Genomic DNA, 12,154 nt, shown 5'->3' on the forward strand with positions numbered 1-12,154 from the left:
TTTGTTTTGTTTCGTTTCATCGACAACAAAAATGACATTTATAAAAAAGGACTGTGAAAATATTGTAGTCCTCTTATTGCCCAAAATAGGTAATCATGGTTAACAAGACATCACAATAAACATAGAACAGAGCTACTAAGATTTTTTTGAGTTACCCACTCATTGCGGTTTAGGCTTGAATTAAAAATGTCACCTTTTTCAAGCGGAGTCATTTCAATCCGTTTTCTTGCTTGTATGAAACGTGATAGACGAGGGCTGTGAAACAGAACTGCTATTGGAATATCACTACCTCAAAAAACAAAAAACAAAGACATTTCATGTTTACATAGTCGCTCTCATCAGAGAACATTCAAGAACAATGAAGAACATCTAGAAACTCAAACAAACGTTGGTTGATTCAACGTGTACACAATAAAAGGTGACTAAAATGCTTCTAAAAGGAAAAACAGTAAAGGAAAAAAATCAAATAAAATCCTAAATTTAAGGTCAGGGCTACTCTAGGATAAAATATTTAAAAGCCAGGTTTTCAGTATAGTACAGCAGATTGTTTAGTTGTTGTTTTTTTTTCTTCTTTCTGAGATGATTCTGACGTTTCGGGTTGTTCTTCGTGTGGCGCCATCTCAGCTTTAGATTCCCGTTCAGCGCTGTAGTGCTTGAAGTTTAATGGCCTTTACCTGTACACAGAACCAATTAGAAACTCCGGCCAGTCTTCCCCGGGCCTCCTGATAAACTCTGCTGAAACAAACAGAGAAGTTGCTCAAAACTCACACATACTATTACTAAAGTTGCGTGTGTGTGTGCTTGTTTGTTTGTAAAGTGTGCTGCATCTGAGCCTTGGATCAAAAGTTGAAACGCATTTGAAAAGTCTTTTCATTATATTCCAATGAGAGGGGGAAAAAAAAAAACAAAAACATTGATCGATTTGTATACAAGTACACTGCTGTACACTACTGGGTCAGTAAGATTTTATGCAGTAATTTTTTTTTTTTTTTAAGTGACAGTAAATATTTGAATTTTTTTAAACCTTCTATTCATTAAATCTGAATAAAAAGCATTAGTTTCCATATTAAACAAAACATTAAAAAAACACGAATGTTTCTTGAGCAGTAAATCAGCATCATTAGAAGCATCACGTGACACTGAAGACTGGAGTAATCCAGCTTTGCCATCACAGAAATAAACTACATACAAAAAAACTCACAATATTACAGCTTTAACAGTATTTTGGGAAAAAAAAATGTTTGTTTAAACAGTAGCGTAAATTGTGCATGTATGCATTTTTTTCAAAACTAATATTTTAAGAAAACTAATTTTACTTCCAAAATCTCATTATTTTTAAGCTGTATCTGTTTATTCCTTTTTAATGGGTGATCTACAAACTTTCAACTTCTAGTTTATAAATTCAGACTTTTTTTTTTTTTGCACAATTCAGATGAATTTTAAATACAATTTTTCTTCAGTCAGATTGTTTTTATAATAAAACCAGGCTTTTTAAAAGCATAAATTGGCTTTGGAAGTACATGGTGTTTGATGAACTGAAGCTTCCAATCCTCCACAGTAAATCTAGTTTAAACACAAACCATGTATTGATTCGGGCTGGCTGAAAGTTTGCTGTCGACAGCTTTAAATTGATGTAGAGATGTTATATCGTCAGAATCACTCCGCTGTCAGCATCTTTTTATTATAAGCTTCATTCGTTGAGGCTCAGATACAGAACACACTGGCACTTTTAAGCGAACACGTCTTATCTACATGGCTTTCAGACATCGACACGACACATATGTTAGCGCATCAAGCATGCAGAAACTCTTGGGACGTCCATCCAAGCAGGAAATGACAAGTTAAGAACCCGCTTCTGCAATATCTCTCTGCTGCTGTTGCTTTCTCTGACTGCTGACGTGTACTTCAATCAAACGTTTGGAGAATCCATACAGACGGAGCGATTCTACCCGCTCATTAAATCAATCATCCGTTTTGCCTCAAGGACAAAATGAGAAGCTCTTTAGGAAGATTATGGGCAACAAGCGGCAGTCCGCAGGCCTCTTATCCAGACGACAGGTCACAGGTAAATGCCACAGTGCCACAGATTCTGCCGTAATCGCACTTGATGCTTCACCGCAGGAGAGTAAAAAAAAAAAAAACTCGGTGCAAATATTAAGTAAGTATAGGGAAGTAAGTAGAGGGATTTTGAGCGAATAAATGAGCATCCACTTATCCACACAAACCGCATTTAAATAAGCGAGTCGTCTCCGATTTAGCCATATCTGGCATCTCAGCATATACTCGAAATCACCTTTAAGTCCTTAAGACCTAGCTATACAAGCGCAGTGATTACGGAAACAGCGCCTTAGCCGAAAAACCTGATGAATTACATCAGATGGCACCTAAGTCAACAGATTCTCAGCAAAGAGGGCTCGCTTCCAGGTGCGCAGTAATCAAAGCCACAACACCTGTGCATAATATCCAAATACAGCACTTCATAGAGGATACGAGTCGATGTGCGTCGCTGTCGCAATACAACTCCGGCAGTGAAAGAAAGCAACCGCGCAGTTTGAGTAGACCCGCTCGCAGACATCATGCATGAAAGGAACAGTCGAATGACAGACAGGCAGGCGGAGGATAAAGGAGGAACTAGTGAGAAAAAGTAAAGGGGCAAATGTGTAGCCGCCACACTTACGGTGTTTGCGAAGTGAGAAACACTTTGGAAGGCTTTCAAAGGGCTTCAAAATGCAGAATCAATAATAAAATAGATGTTCTGTGCGAGATGGGACTTTTGAAAACCAGGTTGTTGCATATAAAGTTTAAATTTCCTTGTCTGAGATGTAAAAGCCCCGTAAAAGCCTATGGTGTTGATGAAAAATAAAAGCACTGCACGGATTTAACGTAAACTCATCTGGGATCAAAATGAGAGGGAATCAAAATGAATAGACAGATGGAACAGGAAGATAGTGAATAGATACATAATTATGAAGGCACAAATCAAAAAATATATATATTTCATAAATGGTACAGGATATCTACCTCAAATGAGATGGCAACCAACCACCTGTTAGGTTTCAATGGTATCCATTTGTAAAAGCTGTCGCAATCAAAGGACCCTAAAAGTGTACAGTTAGTAATGGTGTCAGTATGCATTCTGAGTGAAAAGGCTAATATTGTCTATCACTCGCTAGTCATTTCAATCATCGCATGTGCTGCTAGCATGAATGGATGTTATATGAACCTTAAAGATCAGGTCTGATCTAGGGGAACAGCAGGAGAGAGCAAGGACAACTGTAAGACTCGGTAAATGTCATGAGGTTCTGTACAATACACCCACTGAGCCCATATTTTAACATCTGAATGAAGTAAAAAAAAAAATAACAACACATTTTAAAAATACATTTGACTACTACTACTAAAAAGAACAATAAAAACTTAACCAAAAATAGATAAAAGAACACCATACAGGCTAACTATTAGAATCATTCACATGGCATTTTCAGTTTTTTGTTACATCACCCACTGTATAACCATTTCAAATTATGTAGAAAATGCATACTCGCTTAATGCTATCCATCTTAATTAGGTGAATTTAAGAGGCTGGTAATCACAGATATTTGAGGTTAATTTAACCTAAAAATCTTCCGGAGGAAAAGTGTTACATTTATTCCTGCTCTCCCCATATAAATCTTTTGTTGCCGATAAATGAAGTAAAATGAAAAGAAATATGTACATTTTAAAAAAACAATAGAGAATAGAAAGTATGCTTTTCAACAAAGATCAAGTAATTGCATATATTGTAATCATCTACATTCATGCCAACAATAACAACATTAATGAATTCATTTGAAATCACAATTCATGCAGCATAAATAAGCAGGAGACAAATGCTGTCAGAAATCACATAGAAGCCTCAATTTGAGCAGAACTGTGAACTTCACCTGTGTCAGCTTCCTGAGTGTAAACATTAGCCAGACGTATCCACCTGTTTCCTAAAGAGCCTGATGCCTTTTAAATTACGGGAAGCATTTCTAGTATTCAGTATTCACAAATACTGAAACCTACAAATAAACCTTTATACGATAATTTGACTGAATGAGCTGTAAAATGTCATTCATGTTCTATTTCCAGACGTCAGAAGAATAACATAACGTCTGGTATTGTTACACTGTATATGTGACCTGATAGAAGAATATCTACAGCAAGAGCTCTTTTCAATCCACTGCGTTCTTTTCCTTCTGGTTATTTTCTTTCTTCCCTTGTATCCTGCTGTAACAATATGAAAAAAGACAACATACACTGCACATTTGTGGTCTGCTCTCTCGATTTAATTTACGATACATCCCATGAATAATTCCCTGGAATGCACTAAGAATCCTTCATACTTCTGTCCAAAAATCTTAGGCTGGTTTTCACACGGATGCTTTCAAATGTAATTGTCTCTCCTTTCTGCTTCTAATCCCTATTAGAAGTGTTTACTGGAATGTTTCTGCAATATTTATAATCACTTTGAAATATTATCATTCAGTGTTAATGGACATTTTTGATTAAGGCAACATACAGACATTACCACAGTGATATTTAACATGTCTGTAATATGTTTTCAGAAAGAATCAAGAGATTGGGGTTTATGCTAGCAATTTTAAATTCCCTTTTAATGGTTGAAGGGTGATGGAATAATATCATTTGTACACAGCCAGTTTATAAAAAGTTTCTCCCGTAATTCAAGAGGCATAAGAAAACAGTGGATACATTTAGAAAGGAATCTTTTCTAAAAAAGCTTTTCAGTTTGTGAGGACGCTACAGAGGCTAACAGAAACAGCAGTTCATGTCAGACAGCTGAAGAAAAAAGTCTTTCTTCCTCCAGAACACTGTCAATCACTAGTGAGATGTTCTGAAGGTTTGAGGCCAACCTAAATTTGACTCTATTTAGGTTAGAAAAACTCCATCTGAAAGTCAAGCGCAAGGTGACATTGTTATTCTGAAAATCCCGTTTAGATTTAATGAGTGCCCGGTCTGTTTTGCAAACTGTACTTAAGGGCAGAAGAGAGAAAGAGAGGGAGAGAGAGAGCGAGAGAGAGAGAGAGAAAAAAAAAGTAATTTGCTTTTCCTCACAAACAAGAGATTGGAGGGGCATTGAAAGCAGAATGAATCAGAGGGGTGTGCAGATAGGCAATAAACAGTGTCCTCACATACAAAGGCTCTTATTCATTTTTCCAGCAGATCTGGACGGCAGTTCAAAAAACGGCCGGAGCCGGTAATTCCCTCGGCAGCTTGTGATTTAGCGCGGCCTCCCTCATCAACCCCCCTGCGATTCGGCCCCGCTCCTTTTCTCTTCCGCCCGGGCTCCTGCTTCATCTCTCCGCTCCGTTAAAGGTTAAAAACTAATGCACGGAAGGAATAATGAATGCCTATGGCTTCAAAGGGCAAGACAACATATTCTTATGACAGGGTTTCTCACAAGAGTTGATTATCGCCTTATTGATTTACATATGCACTTTGTGTGGGGGACCTTTCAAAGGCTGCCTCTGGTATGCCCATCATCTGCTCGAAAAATAAAAAAGCCATTGTGCGCGGGAAACAAAATACCGGGTTGAAAATGAGAGAAGAACTAATTGTGAGATTTCTGTCCTCCGAGCTGGCACATGAACAAAAGCACACTGACACATCACACTGCTGCTGACAGCCGGTACAAGTTCACAGTTTGTTATCCTGAAGTTGACAGAGAGAGAGGAATGCTGGTGGGAATGCAGAAATGTTAGCAATGCTAAAACCAACGCTATCTAACTTGAGCTATTTGCCAGGGCACCTGCTTTGCACTAATGAGACCATGATTTCACATTTTTCAGCCTTCAAAAGGCTTTTTTATAGCTTTATTCCTGATAATTAGTATGGGTAAAACATGCACATCTATCACACCTTTGGACCCACTGCAACCTAATATATCTGAGATGATTCATTTTGTACTTTTTTCCCCACATTTATTTGCTTCTTTTGATTTCACATACCTGCATATCACACATTCTTTTGGTCCTATTAGTTGTGTTAGAATTATTTATTCCTTCGACACAAATTCAATTTTAAAATGTATTCGCTAATTAATTTATTAGCTAGATAAGGGCGTGGAGGGAATTCATTAAAAACATGCACCACTTTTGTGCTAGGTATTTCAGTGTTTTTAAAATGATTGTCATTCTTTTTGTACTGGCATGCCTCATTTCTATGTAAATTACGATGGATTCTATTTAAAAGGAACTTTTTTTTTGGTGCATGGATCAAGTTAGGTATACAGTAAAAATAAGTTAGAAATAAAGATGATTAGAGTATGTTTTAAAAGAAAAATCAAAGTTTCCTGTTTCTTTGTAATCATTTCTAAAATCTACTAAACATTTCTGGATGAAGAATGTTTTAAATATATTTTTCTGCTTCATCTGGAACTGCAAAATGGTGAACTGTGCCATGAAAATTGTATTCAGCACATTTTGGGGGTGTATTTCAGCTATTACACAATTAAGTGAACTGAGAGCTAAAACAAATCTGACATTAATACGCTATAATACTGATATAAATACGCTCAATATAAAAATGCTAAAGTTATTTTTAGCNTTTTTTTCTTTTAATGTTTAATTTTTTGGCAAATTATGGCAAAGAATATTTACTCTGAAAACTACAATAGCAGCTACACGAGTCTAAAAGCACTAACTCAGGCAGGGGGCGAATGAATTAGGTGGCACAGAACAGAGAAACGGTGATGAAGATGAACAGGGTACTTACAGCAATGCCGTGTCCGAAGCCGGAGCCGGGCTGGGGACTAGCAGCGCTAATGTAGTTGCCCACTCCGGAGTCCTGGCTGGTGGGGCCGTACAGGTCAGCCACTGGCCCGGGACTGCTGGCTCCAGGAAAGGCTCCAGGCCGGGGTGGGTTGGTGCCTGCCGGAGAAGCGGCCGTGCCAACAGTGATGTGAGCAGGGTTGCTAGTCAGGACTGCTGGTGTGTAACACGACTAACAAGCTTAGCACAAGCATGCACTATAAGCACAAAACGTATTTTGCAAGGAAGTTGTGTGTGTATGTCTAAACTGCCTGAGGTGTTTCAGGAACAGTGGCCTAATGTCTTCTTTATGGTTCATCCAAAAAAGAATGAAATGAAAAATAAAGAAGCTGGTCACCAATTATTGCACATAAACATACACACACACACAGACACAGAATAACACAAGCTAGTCAGCTGTGCTTCAAGCTAGTGACTACTGCAGAAATACATCTCATCATTCATGCAGATGAAAGTACGCCTGTGTGTGTCGGCCGCATTTTTCCAGCGCATTCACATGGCATGCATGCTAGTCAGGTAGGTTTTAGGTGAGCTGGACTGCTGTGTCATTAGGATCTATGTTTTTTTTTTTTGAGGGCATTTGTGAAGTTTAAAAGTGTGAGTGAGAATGAATCGCTTCCTTGCAGGTTCCTTTCATTATCATAACCTCACCCTCCCTGCGCTCTCATACACTCCCTTTCCCCCAATCTCATATCAAGTACTCTACACCCATCCTCCTTCAAATTTGACTGCCGGTTCTACAGTCCCTTTCTGAAAATTGCACAGGGGATTTTGCCACAACACCCCCTATCTAATCAACACCTGTCATTGAGAAAGTGGTCTCTCTCCTCCTCATTTTTTTTTTTTTTTAAATATATACGGTGGTGATTATCTGGCAGTTAGCGTCAGGGGGCTATCAGGCCTAGCAGCCGCCTGGAAACCAGGAAATTGCTGAGGGTGTCTTGGGTAAAACGCGTTGAAGACTGAATCATGGAGTTTCCTCTCCACTGCGAGCGTGACTCCTCTTTTGCTGAAGCTACATTTGAGTCTGAAAGCAGAAACTGTTGAAGATGAAGCCCGGGTGACGGAATTAAACACTCGGCAAGCACAAATTGCAAATAAAACTCAACTTTGCTGACGGTGAATAAATAAATGTTGCTGTGTCCTTTTTCTAAGAAATTCAACGTATACTTTAAGACATTTTTTTACATTATATTTACATTTAACCCTTGCTGATGTAAGTGAGGAGTAATTTTATTCAAAGATGTTGGGGTGTACATTATTCATATAAATTGGTTTCACATGACTATCAAAGTGTTAAAGTCTCTAGGACTAACATTCAGAAACACAAAAAAATTTGAATTTTTTTTCTGACAGATGAATTTGATTGTGCTTTTAGTGAAAAGGCAACAAGAAAAACAGCTACTAGCTGGTTATTCAATTGACAAAAGTTTGAATAACATTTTAATAATAATTGAAAACAGTGTTTCTCGGTTAGAAAGAAATATTTAAATTGAATAAGATTTCTCAGTTGGGAAAAAAGCTAACAAACTAACCTGATAAAAACTAAGATTACTAACTAAAAATAAACATGAACCAAAGCTGAAATATAAACAAACAAATAAATAAATGGTAATATTAAAAAAGCACACATATTATGTCATAAATATGAACTAAAATCACATGTGATTGTCACATGTCGGGATCCTGGCTGCAAAGTTTGTTTGCCGAAGTCAGAACCTTTAAACCTAAACGCAAATCCACAAAGCAGAAATATTGACAAACGCGAAAGGAGCAAGGAGGGGCCGGGGGGTTTTGGAGGGAAAATTACAATTAGACTAATTATATCAGACCACTTGAGCCATGGCTGCTGTCATTTGCAGATGACCCCTCATTTTCATTGCTGTTGAGAGGCGAATTAAGGAAAATAAAAACAAATGCATGAATTAAATTAAATGAATGCTCTCAGAAACTTCGAGGCCCCTTGCTGTGCCATGCTCAATTTTTCTCCTACGCGCAGCCCTCTATGACACTTCCATTAATAAGCGAATATTAAATCAAGTTCCTCCACAGGCGGAGGCCTTCAGATCAGCGCCCATTGAAGGGGGAGTCTATTACTGCAGCAGCCTCCAAAAAACTCAGGAGGGTAAAAGATATCTGTGCAAATGGAATATTAGCCTGGAGGGCTCATGTAAGAGAGCAAATACGTTAGATAGGGGGCAATATGCCGCCGTGGGTAAACTGAACGAGGCAGACTCACACAATCCGTCTGCTTTTCACACAAATGAGAACACAGACAACAGGAGAGGTGAGCGGCTCTACAGTCAGAGCTCTCACTTCTAAATGTCAGCGTATCAAAATAGCGCCAGCTACTTCTAGGGATGATGGGAAAGCATGCATATCCACTGCTAGATCTGAGTGGAAGGGAAAATGGCTGTTGCTAGTGTACCACCTGTCTGCAGCTAGTCCACTATGACGCAAAATATAATGCATAATTAGCAAGGAAGAACAAATTGTCCTAATGACTACATCAGTACTGGAAAATAATGGGTAATACGCGGATAAGTCATTTTGTAATAAATATTTTTTTCTTGCTTTCAAGTCAAAAATGTTAAAAGTAAAAATAGCAAAACAATCAAATACCTAAAAATATTTAGCTCAGAATCCAACTTCCAAAAGAGGAAAGTAAATAAAAATAATAATTCATATTAAAAAGATTGTTGCGTAATATAATAATATATCCTAAATTACATGTTATCACTAATATTTTAATAAAGCTTTTAAAGATTATGATTTTAAACAGCAGCATCCGATTTTATTTTATTTTTGCTTTAAAATCTAATTTAAAATTAATGTTAGATTAAAACAACAAACAAACAAAAACTGCTGATTAAAATGATGTTGGTGGTAAACGTGGAACAGGAATTGAGCGAGCACAGTATGAAAGCCTCAGGGCATCAGCTTGGTGTCAGACAAACAATGACATACTTCATAAGTTTTCCTAAGTGTTAACTTATCTTAAAATCGTTCTTGAACTGATCTTGATCAAAGCTTACACGCTCAAATCAGCCTTTCCCTTGTTACGAACAAAGGCTTCTAAAATAAGAGGGGAAAACCAGCACACTGAAAGTGACAGCCCTGGTTAGCATCACGTCCTGAGATATGACTGGCTTCGGTATCCCCCATAGACCAGTGCTAATAAGATATGTTGATTCGCTGTCTTTTATATCTTCAGAAGCCATCAATGGGGAGATGCTCATTAACAGATCAGGAAATTGTTTTTGTAACTCAAAACTGCTGTGATACGGATTCATACGCATTACCAACTATGATGGATTTATTTAAAAAACTCCTATTGTGCGCAACGTGCCTAAGATCATGCAATCATTTAAACGCTCATTTATAGACAGAAAAGAAAAGGGCTGCCAAAAGGTTAAGTACAATATATTGCTCACATGGTTGAAAGAAATGTAGAGAACGTAATAATCGGCAACCGCCAATACCGTCAACATTCCCTGGCATTCTCTAACCAGAAGCAGTCTGGTTGCTGGCATGGATGCCTAATCCACACATGCCTCAATGTCTGCAAGACAGTTTATTAGTCATTATCATGGCTCTTGACGGCAATATTTTTCTCTTTTTTTCCCCTAAGATGCTTGTTGTTTATTGCCAAGATCTCAAGACTGCCTTCCTTTGAACTACAGGCTACTGAATATAAAGTGGAGCACTACTGTTTCAAGAAGGCCGAACGTCAGTTCAGTGGTGCACTACCATGAAGCATATGCCAAGAGTTTGGGAAAAGCAAAATTCTTCGCTTTAAATGTGCTGTCAAAACAAGACATTTTTTTCATACATGCTACACACTCTTCCCGTTTTCACTTATTAGTTTATGTAATTCTATATCCAGTGGCCACAAAGAAGTATTTGAACACTTAAGCCACATTTAAAATGCCTGAACTTATTTGCATAAGATAACAAAACAGCAAACCAAGGGGATTTTTTTCTTGGGATTTCTATGGAACCGTTCCACTAACATTTGACAACCAGAAAGTACCCAAACATTCTTTCTATAAAAGTTTAATCTAGTGTTTTATCATTAAAAACTTTTTTTAAATAAAATATTTAGCTCGAAAAGTGTGCTTGTATTCGTCTTTTGAGTAAATGCCACTTGGTTCGTCATTTTGTATGTACTGTAATGACATGAATTTATTTTAAAATGATAGTTCACCCACATATGAACATTCTGTCATCATTTACTCACGCTCATATTGTTCTAAACCTGTATGACATTTTCCCCCATCAGAACACTAAACAGAAAACATTTCTCAATATCTTCCTTTGCGTTCCACAGGTTTGGAATGACTTGAGGGTGACTAAATGATGACAGAATTTTCATTTCCGGGAGATCCATCTGTCTAAGCGTCTAAATACATTTTGAAACGCAAGAAACGCAATGCATACAGAACAAAAAGCAAAAGGGATGCATTAACGATACATCTCAATATGTGACACTTCGTCCAAACGTGGCAACTAAGCGATACAATCAACTTCCAACAATTGGCTTGTCATTTTATACTCGTGTACGTGACGTCGGATGTTTGGATATCATTTATCACATGCCAGCAGGCTGCCAGTTGAGCGGTATGGAGCCGATGGGTGTGCAATACATATATACGTGTCTGAGTATGTACTGCAGGAAATATGAACTGGCAAGCATGAACGCATATGTCGCATCTCCTGGTTAATTGCACAGGGATTGTGACCGCAGCCAAATCGCATATATCTCGACAGTACATACGCATTAGCGGCCACGTATACACACTCCCTCAAATCCACAGGCGAAATGACAATACTACCACAATTCAACATGCAGCAAACTGCAAGGATGCACAAATCCCTCGCTTTCCCTTCTCATCTGTCCCCCCCTCTCTCTTTCTCTCTTGTTTTAATGAATGGCAGGGTGATGAATAAACCGCATGAATCAAATCAATCATTGAATGAAGGAGAGGCGGGTACACACCTGGGCTCTTATACTGATCCGGGCTGGCCAGGTGCTGGAGAGGGGAGTTGCAGGCTGATGTGGCATGCTCGCTTTGCAGCAGCTGAGCCGCCTGGGGGCCCAGGGAGCCATAGTCCGCAAAGGAGAAGGGGGGCCCCCGTTGGTCGCTTGGCGAGGAATAGAAACCGTAATCGGGGAAGCCTGGGAGATACAGTACAGGGAAGGAGGAAGGGAGGAGGAGGAGGGGTGGGACTCCATCATTGGGGGAAATAGGACTTTGCATAGTAATGTTATGAGGCAATGCTTAATATCTGACTTTGCATGGTTGTACAATGCAGCGTGCACTTGGAAGATAGATGGTGAG

General features: G+C 38.5%; 1 protein-coding gene across 1 annotated transcript; it reads right to left on the reverse strand.

Moving 5' to 3' along the window:
• Positions 1-12,073, reverse strand: LOC122358654 (RNA-binding protein Musashi homolog 2-like). The gene is made up of 3 exons (XM_043258522.1): positions 11,812-12,073; positions 6,757-6,911; positions 1-735 (listed from the first exon to the last, which is right to left on the reverse strand). The coding sequence occupies exons 1-3, from the start codon at positions 12,071-12,073 to the stop codon at positions 691-693; spliced, it is 462 nt and encodes a 153-aa protein (XP_043114457.1). The 3' UTR covers positions 1-690.
• Between the last annotated feature and the right edge of the window lie 81 nt (positions 12,074-12,154).

This window comes from Puntigrus tetrazona, chromosome 15, assembly GCF_018831695.1.
Source record: "Puntigrus tetrazona isolate hp1 chromosome 15, ASM1883169v1, whole genome shotgun sequence".
Taxonomy (NCBI): Eukaryota; Metazoa; Chordata; class Actinopteri; order Cypriniformes; family Cyprinidae; genus Puntigrus; species Puntigrus tetrazona.